Source organism: Myotis daubentonii, chromosome 2, assembly GCF_963259705.1.
Source record: "Myotis daubentonii chromosome 2, mMyoDau2.1, whole genome shotgun sequence".
Lineage (NCBI taxonomy): Eukaryota > Metazoa > Chordata > Mammalia > Chiroptera > Vespertilionidae > Myotis > Myotis daubentonii.
Window position 1 is genome coordinate 197,544,315 of NC_081841.1, and position 19,015 is coordinate 197,563,329.

The 19,015-nt window shown below is 40.6% G+C and overlaps 1 protein-coding gene and 1 long non-coding RNA gene across 2 annotated transcripts; both read right to left on the reverse strand.

The window, feature by feature from the left end:
• Positions 1 to 383: 383 nt before the first annotated feature.
• Positions 384 to 2,115, reverse strand: TCIM (transcriptional and immune response regulator). The gene has a single exon (XM_059685340.1). It carries the CDS (start codon positions 1,715 to 1,717, stop codon positions 1,331 to 1,333), a length of 387 nt encoding a protein of 128 aa, XP_059541323.1. The 5' UTR covers positions 1,718 to 2,115; the 3' UTR covers positions 384 to 1,330.
• Positions 2,116 to 6,832: 4,717 nt separating this feature from the next.
• LOC132228620 (uncharacterized) lies at positions 6,833 to 13,635 on the reverse strand. Its single transcript, XR_009451390.1, has 3 exons — positions 13,387 to 13,635; positions 8,095 to 8,176; positions 6,833 to 7,106 (listed from the first exon to the last, which is right to left on the reverse strand). It is a non-coding gene; the product is annotated as an uncharacterized LOC132228620 (long non-coding RNA).
• Positions 13,636 to 19,015: the final 5,380 nt, after the last annotated feature.

Below are 19,015 nucleotides of genomic sequence, written 5' to 3' on the forward strand. Positions count from 1 at the left end.
AAATATACTGTTTTGGGAGAAATAAATATACAAATGTACTGAGTTACTGTAGCCACAGAGGAGAAATTTTTAAAAATATGGGAGAGAAAAGCCTTTTAGAACTCACTCTCAATGGAGACGTAAACAGCAATATTAATAAGTTCATCCATACATTTCTATGTCTGTACCTTATATTTTAAAGTGGGCAAGAAACTTTCTGAATATTTGATGTAAGAATTTGGTTTGAAAAAAGTTTGGCAACTAATGTAAAGCTAGCCTAAAACACCTTTTAATTCTTAAGAGTAAAATCCTTGGAAAAGTTGATAATAGTTTCTAGAAGATTGTAGTAATAATTTACCATCTTATTTTGTATTTTGATTCCAATCAACACAGACCAAGGGCAGTCAAATTTATAATAATTTATTATGGTTGCATATCATTTGTCATATATAATAAATTATAGAAACTATAGCATCTTTATAAACTATTTAGTATACCATATTCACTTCCTAATGCTCACTGCAGTAACTGTAAGACATTTAATTAGATTATAGTTTAGCATTAGTTAGAAGATAAAAAAAATATACATTTTTTTCACAGTACTTGGAATTTCTGAAGGGCCCATTATTCCAACTTTTGTGCAACCACTCTGAAATGCACAAAAACCTCTATAAACCAGAAGGTGGCGTCTGGTTTTGCTGAGCTGCCGAAGGTACTGCAGCTCCTTGACTTTGCACTTACACCCATGTGGCGTACTTTTCAGGCACTGTAATAAATGCAAATAAATAATCACTTACTGATCTCTAAAAAGCTATACCAATAGACCACATTGAAGCTTGGAAACATCTTGAGAATTCAAATAAAAAATTCAGTAAACAATTGTAGCATGAAGCTCTCTCTCCCTATTCTCCCTTCCCTCCCCGCCCCTCCCTCCTCTTTCCCCTTCCCCAGTTTGCTTAAGGAAACAAACAAACAAAAAGTTCAGGTGGAATTTAAGTCCTAGGGCCTGACAAAGAGACCCTGGCTGCAGTTCTTCCTCAGCCATCTGTTTTCTTCAGTTTCATCTCTCCTTACATCTGTCCAGACCTCTCCTGACACCAGCATCAGTCCTTTCGGGCCAGGAGAGTTTTCCAGTCCTTGCTGAAGGCAGCTCGTTCCCCACTGTCACAGCACAGGCCTGAAAGCGGTTGGAGTCCTGTCACCAGTTTGCTCTGTTCCTCTCCAGCCTCCGGAGTCCTGGCGGAGGAGAAGCTTGCAAGGAGCAACACGGCGCTGCGTGTTAGCGTCTCACAAACTCACTTGGCCTTTAAATGTCCAGTCGTGGATAACGTCCTTATCCATTCTCTGCTCCTCAGTGGACTTTGATGGAATACTTCCGCAGTTTCAGAAACTGGAAAAGCTTGTCTTTCGTCCTCTTCTTCAGGGCCATCAGGGCCCGGGTTTTCTCCTCCAGATCTTGATCTATGGCCAAAATGATCTTGGCTCTCTCCTCTGCTTTCTTGTCCCCAGAGTTTTTGAAGAGCCTCTGCAGTGATTCTTGGTCGATGTTTTCAAAGATGTTGCCCACGGCTTTCTTGCGTGAGGCTGTGTCGAAGTGGTAGCCGTGGATGGACGGGCTGACTCGCAGCGAGGAGGACATGGTGCCGGCTTGGTTGCTTGGCTTTGCTCTCATAGATGGGAGGATCTTCGGGAACTCAGCGGCCAGGCTCTCCAGAGAGTCTGTCTGTAGCAAACTCATTCCAGCACTGCTATTTAAAGCATGAACAAAAGCTCCAGGCTCAAATTACACTGGTGACATCAGAGTGATCTCAAGGAAGAATAATCACAGGCAGGTTTAACAGTTGAGTTGCCAATATCCCGTTCTTGTGCAAAATGTTTCCGAAAGCTATGTTCCGTGATGGGGCGTGGAAGTGGGGGTGTGTTTTGTTTTTTGTTTTTTGCCTCATCTGTGTCAATAGGATTATAGAGACGTGGGCTCTTCTTAAAAAAAAGAAAAATTGCTGAAACCAGGAAGGTGCAAAGATAAGACGCAAACCTGGGTGCCTTAAGCTCTCAAAATCTTTCCTAACAACCGAAACAAAAGTTCTGCTAACACAGGAAAGTGTTAGCACAAGAATTCCCAGAGACGTTATGAAAGTGTACTCCAAACATCTGTGCCCTTTGGACACCTCTATCCAGGGCCACTCCTAAGCTGCTCAAAGATAGCTTAACAATTAAAGACATCCGTTTGGAATAAATAGGTCTGATTGCAGAATAGGAGTTTAACAAAAAGTGCTGACAGGACACTTGCCTGGAGCTGTGACCTTTCAGAGACTGTACTCACTGAAGAAAAGTGTAAATTAATAATAATAGACAATATCCCTTAGGTTTGTGTATATATATCAACAATATGTCTACTTTAAACAAGTGGGAAAGGTAACAGGTGCTTTATGTATACAGTACTCAAAAGGAATGATTTGACTTTTTCTTTTAATATGTATTTTGGCATCACCCAGACATAAAACAACACCTTCTTTGGAAGAATTTGAATTTGTTCTTTTCACCTTCCACAATATTCAGCCAGCCAGTGTCCCCGCAGATGTATGGAGCACTTACATTCAGCCAACTGCTTTCCTCAACCTCAAAGGGCCCCAGAAACTTCTCTTTATGGGCCTTCTGCCTGGTCCATGTTCTAATACTCCAAGAAGATGGGCTGGTTTTCATTTTCCTCTCATCTAGTCAAATCAGATCTAGTGTAGGGAAGGTGCCACGCTTCATATATATTCATTCAATCATTTATTCATACACTCACTTATTTATTTAATCAATATCTATTAAAGGTCTGCCTTTACCTACAACTTTTCTAGGCATTGGGAATATAACAGTAAACCAAACTAAACCAAATAAATAAAATGAAACAGCAAAAAATCCCTGCCTTGCCTTAATGGAGTTTAAAATCTACCTAAATAGATAATAGAAAGATGTACATTTATAATATAGATGATGACAGGAAGTAACAAATGAGTAGATTTGTATAGGAGAGGAAGGGAGGGGTTGAGATTTGCATAGGATATTTAGAGCCAGCTTCTCAATGGGATATTGTGCAAGAATTCGAAAGAGGTAAGGGAGTGAGCTGTGTAGGCATCTGGAGGAAGGGTGTTGTAGGTAGAGGAAACAGCAAGTGCAGAGGTCTGAAGATAAGAGTGTCGTGGAATATATGCAGAACATCCAGGAGACCAGTGTGGTTGGGCCAGAGAAGAGTGGATGGAGGGGAGGAGGGGGTGAGAAGGCAGAGGCAAGAGTATAAGCTCGTAGGCTTTTTCATGGATTTAGCATTTATTTACTCTGTGAGAGATAGGCAGCCTTTGGAGAACTTGGAGCAGAGAAATTACAGGATTTTAATTATAATTAAAAAAATAACTGTCTTTTCTTTGTGGAGAATAGATTTGTAGGAAGACAATAAGGACACGGGGAGCAAAAGGACTAGTTGGGACACTTCCCAAAATGAGCCAGGCAAGAGATGACGAAGGCCTCCACTGGGGAAGTCCTTGTGCAGGCGGTGATAACTGATGGAGGTTAAGTCAGAAGGGTTGCTGAAGACTCCAGTGTGAAGAATGAAACACAGAGATGAGCCCAGGATGGTCTCTTCCTGAAGGATGCTTCCCTGAAGGACATTTCCAGGTGGGCTTATGTTCATCTCATCAACCATGGCAGCTGATGCTTGTTCCAGGCTTTCCATGGACCAACCCTATGTTCTGCTGCCTCTGACTGTAAGTTTATTGGCATATGAAGCACACCTCTCCATCACTGAATACAAAAAGTACTTTTATGGTAATAAGGATTTTTATTGTTTTTAGTAAGTGCCCAGAAATTTACATAACCCATCTGAATTGTTGCCATACTCAAGGCTTCATCAAACTTCTCATGCTCTGCTCTTTCTTGAGCTGATTCTTAGTTTTTTATCTCCTACTAGAGGCCCGGTGCATGAAATTTGTGCACTCAGGGGGTGTCCATCAGCCTGGCCTGTACCCTCTCCAATCTGGGACCCCTTGAGGGATTTTTGACTGCTGGTTTAGGCCCAATCCCACAGGGGTCAGGCTCCTAACCGCTTGCCTGCCTGCCAGCCTGATCGCCCCCTAACCGTTCCCCTGCTGGCCTGATTGATGTCTAACTGCTCCCCTGCTGACCTGATCACCCCCAACTGCCCTCCCCTGCCAGCCTGATTTCCCCCAACTGCCCTCCCCTGCCGACCTGATCATACCCAACTGCCCTCACCTGCAGGCCTGGTCGCCCTCAACTGCCCTCCTCTGCAGGGCTAGTCGCCCCTAACTATCCACCCCTGCTGGCCTGGTTGCCCCTAACTGCCCCCTCCCCGCACTGGCCTGGTTGCTCCCAACTGTCCCCCCTGCCGACCTGCTCGCCCCACGCAGCTTGCTGTTTGGTCATTACTGTTACTGTGATGGCATCCCTGACAATTTGCATATTCCTCTATTATTAGTATAGATATATTGATTACTCCAAAATTTTACATTCCAGCCTAGTTCTTTTATCTGTGGTATAGACTCACTTATTTATCAATACAGATATATACAAATATGATACTAATATCTGTTTAGTTATAAAAGGTAGAAGAGCAGCCATAATCTTTAATATCTCCTTTTATTTCTTCCCTTATCTAGATCTATCCTCCATACATATCTATCACTAAGGTCAGTCAATTCTATCCACAGAATATTTCTTGAATCTATTTACTTTCCCTTTTCCCTGACACTATTTAGGCACGTCTCCATATGGTGGATGCTGGGATGCACAACCAAGGACTCCCTGTAAGATTTCCCCAGATGTTTGGCTCTTAGCTCCCATCATGGGTTTCCACCACTGAACAAAGTCACTCCCCCCGCCTCACTTCTTGGTGAGGCTGTATCTAGTGACTGATGGATAAGAAGGCACCAAAGCCTTCACCCCTTCTCCAACTCAGAGGGATCATGTACATTTCAGAGCATTCTTTGGAATCAGCTGAGACCTCCCTATTCCCAATCCTGCATCTTTCCCTTCTGCAGACATGAATCCTAAGAGCTCTCCATAATAAATGACCTTCCTGGTGATCTCCATTTTGGAGTTTGCATCCTGAAGATCCCAGTCTATGACATCCCAACTTCTTTCACCTGGACTAAGACCATTCTGTACACAGCATCCAGAGCAATGGTTTTTAATAAGCAATCTGATCAGCCTAATCATGCTATTATGTTTAGGATAAGCTCCAAAATCTTAACATAGCCTTTTTTTTAATCCTCACCTGAAGATATTTTCCCATTGATTTTTAAAGAGAGTGAAAGAGAGAAGGAAAGATAGAGAGAAATATCAATGTGAGAGAAACATCCATTGGTTGCCTCCTGCATGAGCCCCAGCCCCAGCCCAAGGCCCAGGCCAGGGAGGAGCCTGCAATGCAGTTACATGCCCTTGACCAGAATTGAACCCAGGACCAGCTAGGGCTTAACATAACCTTTTTGAGCATGACACTGCTCTGGTCACTGACTACTTCTGTAGCATCCTAATTTTCCACTCTTTCTCCATACCTATATGTCTTCCATTTCCTTGAATGTACCATGCTCATTCCTGTCCTGGGTCTTTGCATATATTTTTCTTTTTCTGGAACGTTCTCTACTTCTTATCTCAGCTAAGTAACTTTTATTTACTTATAAAATGTCAACTAAAAGCTACTTGCTCAGAGGACTTCCCTGATCCTTCTAGACTAGATGGAGTCTCCTCGCCAACATACCATTTACTAGGTCTTGGTAGCACTTATTACATATTTCAAACATACCTTTATATTTAGGATTACTTAAAGTCTATCTCCACCAAGAGTAGGTATCAGATCTACTTTTCTCATAAATGTGTCTAAAGCTCTGAATCACTTAAATGTTTCATAATAGTGTTAAGTAGCAATGTATATGATTCTATTTAATTCTCATAGCAAGCTATAAGGTTGGAACTCCTATAATCCTCATTTTACAGATAAGAAATTTGAAGCAATGACAGTTTACTCCCTAAAATGTGCATTTTCTAATACCTGGAATAAACCTATAAAATAGGCAACAAGGAACCTTATACTGCAAAAGGAACTTATGGGGCAAAGGAATTTTACAGGTGCAAATATGTTAAAAATATGATATGTGAAGATTATCTTGGATTATCTGGTTTGGCCTATGTAACATAAGAGTCCTTATAAAAGAAAGGCAGAAAGTCAGAGGGGAAAGAAGATGCTCAACTGCTGGATTTAAAAATGAAGGAAGAAGCCAAAAGCCAAGGAATGTGGGCAACCTAGAGGCTAGAAAAGGCAAATAAACAAATTCTCCCATTGATCCTTCAGAAGAAAAATATCACTGCAGACCCTTTTATACATCTGGCTTCCTGAACTGTTAGATAATGAATTGTGTTGTTTAAGCCACTAAGTTTGTGGCCATTTGCTACACCGCCAATAAGAACCTAAAGCACTCTGCAAATCCTTCAGCTACAATAAGACAACTTGAACCAAGGACTATCTGATTCCAAAGCCCATGATTTTAAACTCTATGCTGTATTGCTCTCAAATCAACTGCAAGCTCTATTTTCAAAAAGTCTGAATAACCCTTCTACATGTCATTGAGAAGCTCTCCGTGAGTACTGCCTACATGACTTCAGATGAATTAGAGAGATTAAGAAACTTCAAAATTGTTTAGAGGGCAAGACCACCCACAGGAAAACAATGTTTGTTTCTGTTTCCCAGAAATGCAACATAAACCCTAAGGTTATGATTTGCAGATGCTCTTTGCCAAAGGTGACGCCACATGTGCTTGAAAAGCATTTAATTGCTGTCACTCTATTCTTTCCCTTCTTTGTACACATATTTCCAGTGAAGAATGTGGACAACAGGATCTAAAAGACTTCTAGAAAGAATTCAAAAATTGCATGTAGACAGGATCATATCAAAAAAGGCATCTTATAGAGTTTTTGCTTTTCTGTAGTAAAGACAGAAAATAATAAAGGCTGTTCAAAAGAAGCAGCTTCTGGGTATTTTCTTCTGGGCACTGGTTTTCACAAAGTATTGTTTCATTACACAAAGAGGTTGACTGTCTGCCAGTAGTAAATGTGCTTGGTTAGGTTTGTGTCTGATGAATAGATTTGAGAATACAAAGGGAAAGAAGAGAACAAACATTTATTAACTGACTTGTAAACTTAATTTTCCTCATCAACTATCTAAATTACTCTCACAGCTATACTGGAGATAGATAACACTGACCTCAATTTTGACCATAAACAAAGAATTGGTCTAAACAACCTGCCCAAGGTAAGTGGTGAAAAATGAATTCATTTTTAATTTTTTTAAATCTTTCAAATCATCCCTGGGAAGATTTTTGTGATCTCTGATGAGTTATATGGTTCTCCTGTTTGCATCGCCAAGACTCTAGGTTTTACTGTTTTAGATGAAAAATTATGACATTCTATTTATATCTTTAATGTTTGGGAAGAATTTGGGAGAAAGGTCAAGAATTAAGTTGTACACAAAGGTCTGAAATGGCTGGCACATAGAGTGTATCGACTGAAAATTTATTGAATTATTACAGGAATAATTGAAAGAAAGGAGGCATAGAGAAAGTAACTCAATGCTACCTTTCTGTATCAATTTATCTCTCTGATAACTTCCTGAATATGAAGAGTATAGAAGCCAGCACTAGAAATTTATGCCTCCACCTCAACTGAATTATTCCTGAACATTTTTGTTTTAACAACAAAAATTTCATGCTGCATTATAATTGCAAAGTGTTTTCAGATATATTGTGGTTGTGTTTGTTGTTTTCTTTGACTTTCACAATATCACTGGTATTTTCTCAGATGAGAAAACTTAGTATTACAGAAGGTAAATAAATTTCCCAAAATCTTGGAGCTAATTAAGTGACAGAGCAGGCCCAGGAACTCTCATTTTCTGACTCTTAACCCTGTGCTCCCCCCCCCCTAACATTGCATAGCTTCCTGATTTTATTATTTACTGATCCCCGGTAGTTTGAAAATTCTACCATGACAGTCTTTCCTTTTTCTTTACATGTATGTAGGCAGTGGCTTATGGATTCCCCCACAGAGAAAGTGTTGAATGCTTACTATGTGCCAGGCACGATAATATTTGCTTGAGGAAGACCTTGGGGAAAATGGCCATGGTCCCTGTGTTTGTGGGACATGAGATCTGGAAAAGAAAAGCAACATTAGGCATAGAAGTGCACATACAGACATATGGAGAAGAGTTTTACATGTCCTGGAAGATGAAGGCATCAGGTGATATAAAAAGGAGGAAACAAGGTGAGCCTCCATTTAAATTGTTCAAGTCATAAAAACGCCTTTCTGAGAAAGACACATTTAAACGGAGCCTCGAAGTAAATGTTGAAAGTAATCAGGAGCCTTGGCAGAGCCTTGACTACATCAAAAAATATATATATACTATGCAAAGGTCCTGAGGTGAGAATGAGTTTGAAGGGCAAGAAAACAGACACAAAGACAACATAGGTGGGAAACAGAAACCAATGAGGAGAGAGAGATGATGCTAGATTGGGAGGCAGGGGCCAAATGATGCAGAGTCTTGAGGACCATGTTAAAGACTTAAAAATTTTATCCTAAGAGCAATGGGCGATCGGCAATCAGCATGGAAGGAAACTGTTGGGGTTTTATTTTAATTTTTTTTAAAATTTACTTTGGTTGTTGTGCCATCAAAGGCAACACCTAAAGAAAGCAGTTGTGGTTTCAGGTAGCGAGCAGATTATTCCAAATGCATTTTGGAAGTAAACTCAAAAGGACTTGGTGATAAGTTGGATAGGGGATGGGGTAGGGTTAAGGGTGCTCCCAGTTTAAGTCTTGAGGTCCCTGGTGTGCAAGGCTGAGTTGGGGAACTGAAAATGGAGAGAATCTGGGAGAAAGGTCAAGAGTTCAGTTGTACAGAAAGATCTGAAATGCCTAGGAAACAGCCCAGAAGATAGTGAAATATAAGAATTTAGAGTGGTTCTCAACCTTCGGGCCCTTTAAATACAGTTCCTCATGTTGTGACCCAACTATAAAATATTTTCGTTGCTACTTCATAACTGTAATGTTGCTACTGTTATGAATCATAATGTAAATATCTGATATGCAGGATGGTGTTAGGCGACCCCTGTGAAAGGGTCATTCGACAGCCAAAGGAGTCGCGACCCACAGGTTGAGAACCGCTGGTTTAGAGGAAAAGTCTGAAATGTAATTTTCATTCTTTATCCTTTCTCAGTAATAATTGTCAATAAATCAACACTGACCTCAGCTTTCTTCACTCTACTTATGCATACATAAATCCAGCACCCAGAACAAAGCCTGGAGCAAAGTAGATTCTAAATAAATAATTTTAGAATTATTTTACATAAGATAAATACTACAGGCTAGAGACAGTTAAGTAACATACAAGGAAAAAACAGCTTGTCAGTGGAAACATTGTTTCTTTTCATCTGATGTTGAAATCTGCTTTTTTCTATATGCCACAACTGAAATGGCAAACATTCTCTTCAGTACTTGTTTTCAAGGCCTTTTTTATATTCCACATTTATATAAATCCTATTCTAGATTTCCGTTCCTTCTATTCTTCTGGTGGTTAATCTCTTCTTAAAACTAATCAGCAAACATTTTCATTTCAGTAAAATTTTATTAAATGTATTTTCATTCTTAAATATTGCTGATGAGAAAGAATGGCATTTTACTTAGAGGCTTTGATTCTGACATTTATTTTTTATCATCGAGTGGAACTAATTATAAACTCTGAAGCAATACGAATTTCAAAAAAAAAATGCGGAAATGCATTTTCAAAGCCTTTTAGTCAAAATATGGGGGAAATCCACAACTTTCTTGAAATAAATTTTAGACAAGACCATTTTTAAAAAGTGTGGAGTGTTTTTTTTTTGTTTTTTTTTTCCTTTTAATCATGCTTCTGCACGTGAAATGAAACAGCTGTCTTTGCTTAAGCCGTCAGTCTATATTTACAATGTTTCCTAAAAATGGAACTGAAGATAAGCTTTTCTTTTTTTTAATATTAATTAGCTGCTCAAATTCAGATATTGAGCCCCTGTTATTTATAGCTGTTTTAAAAAGAAAACAATTGTGAACATAAACTAACATGCTTTTCTCAGGAAATGAGCATGAGATATTTATATGTATTTATAGTAGCATGTGTGTTTCTATAATCTATGACTAAAATAAGTCTTGATGAAACATTGCCTCCCACTCCTAGCTCTCACCCACTCAGTGCAGGCTTCTGGCTGAGTGGTGACGTTGGCATATTTCAGTCATTCTCAAAGTGGAGCTACTAGGAAAAGCGGGGATTTCTAGGGTGTGCTTCCCAGCCTGTGTTTAAGGAGTGTTGCAAATGATACATGTGGCCCTAACCCTTAAAATGCCTCCTCCATTTTCTTTTTCTGAGCAGGGTGCAGGCACATCTGGCAACTCTGTCTGCAGACTGACCAAATTATTTATCACTTTCCAAGGACTATATACAGCCCACACATGGGCCATAGAGAGGCCTGGTGAGTGAAGGTTCTTAAAGCCACTGGAGGGGCACTTGGAGCCTTGAAATTCTTCATAAGGTGAAGCAATTAGTAGGGACAACACAGCTCCGTTTGAATATTAATTGAAGAGTTAGTATGTGGAGGAAAAATTAGGCTTGTCTGAAAAGGGCCCAGAGGTAGAAATAAAGACAATGCAATAAAGAAGCTCCAGGAAGATGGATTTTGACTCAGTACAAGTGAAGGCATTTTTTAATGAGTAAACAATGAGAATGCTCAAGTATACTCAAAGCCGATGGTTTAGGAGACACAGTAGAGGCCTATAAGCAGTGTGATAGACCAGTGCTTATTTGTATTTATTTGATTTTTTTGCCCTTTCCTCTAGCCTTAAACACCAAGTTACACTTCACATTATAGAAGTGTGCAATGTTTTTTTGTTTCAGTTACTAAAGTATTTTGTTTCAGTTATTATACATACGAACATACAACCTTATATAAAAAATGTACATATATAACTACAACCCATATTTCAAAAAGAGTTAAATCTACTAGCTTTATGCACTGTGTTTTCTATTCTATTGTATTCTACCCTCTCATCTTTTAAAAATGGCTGGTTACAACCCATGAAACGGATTTCCTAACTCCAGTTTGGATATCATTGGGTTATGCCATTTTAATTGTGGGGAGCCGATATAGGATTAAGCCTCGGACTGCCCTGTTGGCAAAGTCACAAACAAGTCCCAGCTTAGAGGGCACAGTCCTCTTAGCATAATTAGGCTTGACCTTATAATGGCTCCCTAGATTTTATCTGGGAAGCTAATGGGCTGAGGGAAGTGCAGCAAGAACAAAAACAAGTGAAACTCACAAGAACAGTGTAACTATGGTCAAAACAAGTGAAACTCACAAGAACAGTATAACTATGGAAACCACTACCTTGTTTACCTCTGACTATAAAATAAAGGCTCAGCTTGCCTCGGGATCTTTCTCTGTGGCCTCAGCCAGGCACAGGAAGATCCACGGAGACTAAAGAGAGCTAGAGAGTTCTGAAGGCTGTCTCCATGTAAAACATTCTTCGCCAGCTCCGTCCACACCTTTGGGAATCCCTGGACCCCCGGGGTCCAACTCAGGCATTTAATGACCCTTTGAATGCTGAGCAGGGGAGACATGCTTTTATGCAGTAAATGTTTACATAACTAGTTGCTTTGGTTTTCCCACAGACACTGTCACCTGGAATGACAGACAATCTTGCTCTGCTGTCCTCACTATAATCATTTGGGGAATTATTATTTTTTAAATGTCTCTAGAACTAGATTGCAGAATGACTTAAAAATAACTCATTTTTTAGACTGCATAGGCATTACTCATTCATCTATTTGTTCATTTATGCAATGAAATATAATTCTATTTTATTTGGAAAGCCTCCACCCACTTTACTATGTCCTAATGAAACAAATACTATATATACTTATTAGTCCTACTTGCCACTCCTCCCAACATCCCTAAGTGTGCCCTTTCGATTTATACAGAAGTTGAAAGACCAAGGTAGTAAGAAGGGAGCATGATAGAGGGCAATGATGGTGATATTAGATATGGGAGGGAAGACATGAATAGCTTTGGGTGAAAGGTGACAAAGTGGATCCAAACAGACTCCCAAGATACTCAACAGGGTCAGTTTTCAATACCTGGTATGAAAACTGAACTTCAGCTGATCTATTATTTGTTGACATAAATATGAGTCCCTAAAACGTTGGGCAAATTGCACAAATGCTTTAAAATCTAAGCTTTATCTCTATAGATAAACCTATTTTTCTATTTAAGCATGTCACACCTAAGTTTTTAGACTTGTTGAAAAGGAAGGGAAAGTAGCATTTAACATATTCATTCATTTCAGGATCATTCAGTGATTAGCACTAAATAAGAACTTATTATGAATTTTATGTCTCAAATGCAGAGGAAATGGATCATGGTCCCTAAGTCTGTCTGTTTTTATTTTAAACACTGACAAATTGGTCCATGGTCATTGGACAATAGTGACTAAATGTTTATTGAGCCCTTGAGTGTTCATTAACTTCCCTATAATTTTTCTTTTTAAAAAGTTTCTGACATCAATTTACTATATTGTCCTTTGTCAAGGTATGGTATTCTACACATGCTCTCAAATATTGTTAAATGTTATTTTTAATTAATTATGTTCTAAGTTTTACTGTGCATCGAGTAATTCCTCTAGTGATAAAAAAATAAATAAATTCAATAGAAATGTTGGTGGAACCAGGCCACCTGTCCTATAGATTTTGTGGTCAGAATGGCACCACCCAACCTACTTAACAGATTTAGACCCAGGAAGGTGAGGCCTGGGCTGCTTTTCATGACTCAGCAAGAGTTAAAACAAACCAATGGCTAATCTCCTGCAAAAGTGGGTAGTGAGCCAGGTTTGTTTTGAGTGTCTCAAACCTTCTTTTGCTTCTTTCCAGGTAACAAATATGTCCCCTTCCATTTTCAAACTTACTCTCCAACAGAATTGAGAATCAGCACTCCCCAAATTTAAGGCAGAAAAGAACAACTTTCTGTGGTGCCTTTTGAAGTATTTGCTTTTGAGCTGGATCTCTCTACCGCAGACTTTGAGCTTCCTGTAGTCAATGAAAACACACGCTGGCCTTCCTGGTCATAATTTCTACCCAGCTGCTTAATTATTGATCTTTATATGACCAACAGTAGTTATTAATAAATTACATAGTATATGTTGAAGGCCTAAGCGTCTAGCATGCTGCCCACTTGTTTTTGAGTTTCAAAAGCAATGTGCAGAGCCTCATGGTAAGTTAGGCTCCGTTGACCTTGGTGGTTCTCTGCCTCCAACCCCAGCTCATTTCCAGCATTCTGTTTGTCTAACCTTAAAGACACTGCAGAACGCCAAGTTCCTGGACTTTCCTCTGCTCCAATCAGGCTCCGTGTCCCGGAGTGTACTGCAGTTCTTGGCATGTTTGCTCACTCAGCTCCTAATCCAGAAGGAAGTAGAGAAGCACGGCCAGAGGCTGCACCCTGAGCAGCTGCGAGGTTACGCACTCCCTGGCCCTCCCCGCTTCTCAGCGTCCCAACTCCCTGGGGTGGCAGCAAAGGTTCAGGCTGTGCAAAAAAGGAATCTGACTGTTCTGGCGTCCTCACCTTCCTTCCTCTGTGTACTCCTGGCAGGAAGTCACTGATATAAGATGACACTTAAAAAAAAAAAAAGAAAAAGAAAAAAGGATAGAATGCTGCCTAAATCCCAAATTGAGTTCACAGTTTTCTAATTGTCTAGAAGCCAGTGAGACTGAATGAAGACATCAGATCACATCGTCCATTTAACAGGTATTTTGAGAATGATTTTGCTATTGAACACCTTACACTAAAACCAAATACCATAGTCATTGCTAGAACTGAGAGGAGCTGCAGAGACTATTAGAAAAGAGATGTGAAATAACTTGGAGACTGGGCTGCAGGGCACAGTCACCCTCTTTCTGCAAGCCTGCTATTGTTTCTGTGCGGTTGGTGTGGCAGCAGTTGCACGCATCGGAGGCCCAGGGCAGGCCACCCAAGATATCACACAATAATATGTAGATTAATTAGAATTAAAATAATTTGACAAGCAGCATGAGCCAAAGGAGCTCTCTGATCTCTCTAAATGCAGGAAATAAATCATGTGATAAGTGCCCTGCCTGCTCCTGAGGGCTGGGAGACAACCTTATCACAAGAGTTAAAAACAAATATCCAGCATCAAACAGGCCTGTATAAACAAACCTTTTAATGCCTGTGCTAATTTACCACCTCGGCCAAAAGCTGGCTTAGATTCCTTTCTAATGAGCACTAACTTTCTTTGCCCTCTCAACTTTTCTCAAATGTATTGCTTCTTTGTCTACAAAGTCTAAAAAGGTGCCTGGTTTGATTATTTCTGTGAGCTTCATTTCATGATCTGATTGTGATTTTTCCCATGCACACATATTAAGTATTTTTTTCTCTTGTTAATCTAGCCTTGTGTCAATTTAAACATTTTAGTGCTAATCCTTTCAAAAGAACTAAAAAATGTTGGAGTGGGAATTCTCCCCCTCCTCAACAGACCCAAGACTAAGTTTTTCAGAGACTCCCAGAACTGCAGGGGACAACAAGGAGACATCTGACTGTCCCTCTCCTGCCTCTGGCTTAGATTACCCAGTTACCATTTGAAGCCGGCAGAGTGGAAGTTCCCCTAACTCTGATCCTATACTCCCCAGCTTTGCTTATCACGTATTTTCAGTTTGGTGAAAGTGACGGGGGGAGGGGGGGGGGGCGCGCCTGAGGAGGGGAATGAGTTTATCTTCTGGAATAATTCTAGAGAAAGCTAAAGTTTTAAAAATGCCTGTCTGGAATTTAACACCAGATAGATTATGACCATAAATAATCAGCTGCCTGGCAAGCAGGGCTCCAAGTCTGGGCAGAGGAGAGAGGGAAGGGAAGCCATCGTTCAGGAGTTCCCTCTGTTCCAGGCACCATTCATGCACTTTACATATTGTCACTGGAGTCCTGTAGGTGGGTAGCTGGGTATTTGGGGAAACAGAAGTTCAGTTAATTAACTGAATGCACAGGCTCTTTTTTTTTTTTTCCTGTGGGACTAGCTGAATCCAAAGCCACAGAGAGCATTTCCACCAACTGCTACCTTCACTGTTTTCTCCTGTATTGGCATTCATGGTATGCTGGACCCACAGTGTCATATTTTACACACACACACACACACACACACACACACACGTGATATATATAATCTATACTAATAAAAGGATAATATGCTAATTAGACCGGACATCCTTCCAGATGTCCTTCCGGCCAGAGCCACGGTGGTGGGGGTGAAGGCAGAGGTGGTTAGAGGTGATTAGACTGGCAGGGGAGAGCAGTTAGGGGCAATCAGGCAGGCAGGCAGGTGAGCGGTTAGGAGCCAGTGGTCCCGGATTGCGACAGAGATGTCCGACTGCCGGTTTAGGCCTGATCCCACAGGGGTCCTGGATTGGAGAGGGTGCAGGCTGGGCTGAGGGACTCCCCCCCCAACACACACCTGCTGTACATAAATTTCATGCACCAGGCCTCTAGTGTAAAATAATCCTCATAGCAAGTTATTGAATGGATGAGAAAACTAAGGCTGAGGAAGTTAAATATTACACAGAACTTTAAGTAGCTGAGATGGAATGGCTGTCCCAGTTCTGTGTGACTCCAGGTCCCTGCTTTTTTCTTTTACCACAGTCCCACTCCATTTGTATGGCACATCTGAAAGAGTGTTTTGTGCATGTCAATAACTGTAGCTGTATTAGATCAAGAGAACAGAGAGGGAAGAACTCTGTGATGGGGAAGACATATGAACGAAGTAAAAAAAGGAGAGCCATGCATTCGATGCATCTAGCAGCCAAAGCATGCCAGGGATGGCCAGCAACTACCAGAACCTAGAAGAGATGAGGACAGCCCTTCCCTAGAGTCAGCAGAGACAGCCTGACCCTGGAACATCTTGATTTCAAACTTCTGAACTCCAGAACTGTTAGAGAACACACACTTTTGTTGTTTTACTAGTACACAATTCAGCTTTTATCATTTGTATGGCAACCCTTGAAAGCAATACAGAATTCAATCAAAAGTTCCCCTCAACTATTGCATTACTATTTTATTTTACCCATAGCATTTATTATTATTCTCTGAGATTATGATTATGTTTTTATAAATGTAATTAATAGATAAACTTATTATATATATGCCTACATGTTTACAATGTTTTATATTTATAATATGTGGCTATTTGAAAGTACAACATGTACCTATCCGTCTCACCCCACACCTAGAAGATTGCAGACGTGTAATAAAGCTATATAAATACCTGCTCAATGAATGTGTGAACTTTGTGAACGCAGTAAATAGAACTACACTCAGATAATCTCTGAACAGACGCCTTTATTATAAATGCTGCAACCTCTTCCCTCACTGAAGGACAGGTTATCTCAAGTGCAAACTATTATTTCAATATTTGATTTGATAAATCTAATTCTGTGAGCTCTGAACTCAAATCCTGTCCCATTTATTCAAACTCCCAGAGAGATGAAGATCATTGTAAATATATGATTTTTGCATCAGTTAAGGGATATATGTGCAATTTCTACAACAAAGATTAGGATTGGAAGCAATAACAGTAACTAGTTAATAAAAAAAATAGAGAAGACATATTAAATCAAATATATCAGTTGGAAGGTTCAAATTAATTTACTTGTAGCTGCCACCATTATTTAAGAACTAAAACAAGAGATTCACAAGCAATTATGATTTTTCCTATAAATTGTCAAAAATAAATTTATTTTTGAATCTGAGTTTAGGTTTGGCTGTTTGAGTGTGGCTTTTTATGCTCTAACTCTCATGTAATCTGCTTAAAGTTTGTGCTGATGTCACTTTCTGTTTCCTAAGTATGAGGCCTTGCAGAGATATGTTGAGTATCTAAGATGAGTCCTAATGTAGAAAAATCAAGCTTGTTTAGTGGCAAAGCTCAGGATTCAAGAATCAAAGCCCTCTGATTTCTATCATGATGCATCATATAATCACAGGTAAATAACCTAAAGTTTCCGAGTTTGACATGTTATTTTTAATCTCATTTGTTTTCCTTTAAAAATTATCATAAAAGTAAGAGAGGCTTATAAAAACAATTTAGGAAATACAAACAATATAATCTCAAGAATAGAAATCAGTCTTACCAGCCTTAAATAACTTCAAATCGCTGTTAGCATGTTAGTTTATTTTGTTCCCAGTTGTTTTTGTGCAAACATATTATATATACTAGAAGCCCAGTGCATGAAATTCATGCGCGGGGAGGGGGGGTTTCCCTCAGCCAGGCCTGCACCCTCTTCAATCTGGGACACCTCAGGGGATGTCTGACTGTCGGTTTAGGCCCGATCTCAGAGGCGCCTAAACCGGCAGTCAGACATCCCTCTACAATCTGGGACTGCTGGCTCCTAACCACTCACCTGCCTGCCTGCCTAATTGCCCCTAACTGCTTCTGCTTGCCAGCCTGATCGCCCCATAACCACTCCCCTGCCAGACGGATTGACGCCTAACTGCTCCCCTGCCAGCCTGATTGCCCCCAACTGCCCTCTCCTGCCAGCCTGGTCACCCCCAACTACCCTCCCCTGTAGGTCTGGTTGCCCACAACTGCCTTCCCCTGCCAGCTATCTTGTGGCAGACATCTTGTGGTGGCCATCTTGTGATGATGTGGCATGTGACACCACCTTGGCTTTTATTACAGGCCTGGTGCATGAAATTTGTACACGGGGGTGAGGGGTTCCTCAGCCCGGCCTGCACCCTCTCCAATCCAGGACCCCTCGAGGGATGTAAAACTGCTAGTCGCAATCCAGATTACTGGCTCCTAACCACTTGCCTGCCTGCCTGCCTGATTGCCCTTAACCCCTCTGCCTGCCTGCCTGATCACCCCTAACCACCTCTGTCTTGCCCCTCACTTGGAACCCAGGATTCTCTCTTCTGGCCAATTGCAGGCACCCAGGACACAGGCTGGCTTCACCCTGGCTGGCTTCTCCCAGGCCAGCCGCAGCCGCAGGGGACCGTGGGCTGGCAGCTTTGCCTGGGCTGCAGCTGCAGGTGTCCAGGACCATGGGGCAGGTGGCTTGTCCCTCTCCCGGGCCGCAGGCGTAGGCACAGCTGCTGGCGCTTGGGACTGCGGGGCGTGCGGCTTGTTCCTCTCCTGGGCTGCAGCCTGGCTGGTCCCCATTCCTCTCTCCCCAGTGTTGAGTGTCTGAGCTGTTATGGCATTACAACATGAAGACATGACAACCATTTGCATATTAGCTCTTTATTATATAGATGTGTTTCCACAGAATTGAGAAAATATGGTATACAATATACAGTTTTCATATACTGCTTTCATTTAGGGCTATATAAATATGGGTTTCTTTTATTCACATACTTTATGATATGATATCCTGGAAAAGGCAAAACATAGAGACTGTAAAAAGATCAGTGGTGGCCAAGGGTTGGACAGAGAGAGGTGGGGTGAATAAGTAAAGCACAGAAATTTTAGGGCAGTGAAAATACTCTGTATGCACTTATAATGATAGGTATATATCATTATACATGGGTCCAAACCCATAGAATGTACAACACCAAGAGTGAGTCATGATATAAACTATGAACTTTGGTTGATTGCAATGTCAGCATGGGTTCATCCATTGTAACAAATGCACCACTGTGATGAGGGATGTTGATAATGGGGGAGACTATCTGGGAATTCTCCAAAAAATAAAGTTTTAATTTTTCAAAAAGCCTATAATCAAGTTTCTCAATCTTTTTTTTATTGTTTTCTTTAATTTATATGATGGAAAGAAAATCCTTACCATGAAATGGTTCAGAAATTTTCTATTGAAGACCTACTACATTGCAGACCCTGACTGGGCACTGGGTTTGTAAAAAGGGTAGATATTCTCACTGAGTTTACAACCTAGTGGTATTAGATTCACAGCACAGACAGTTAACTA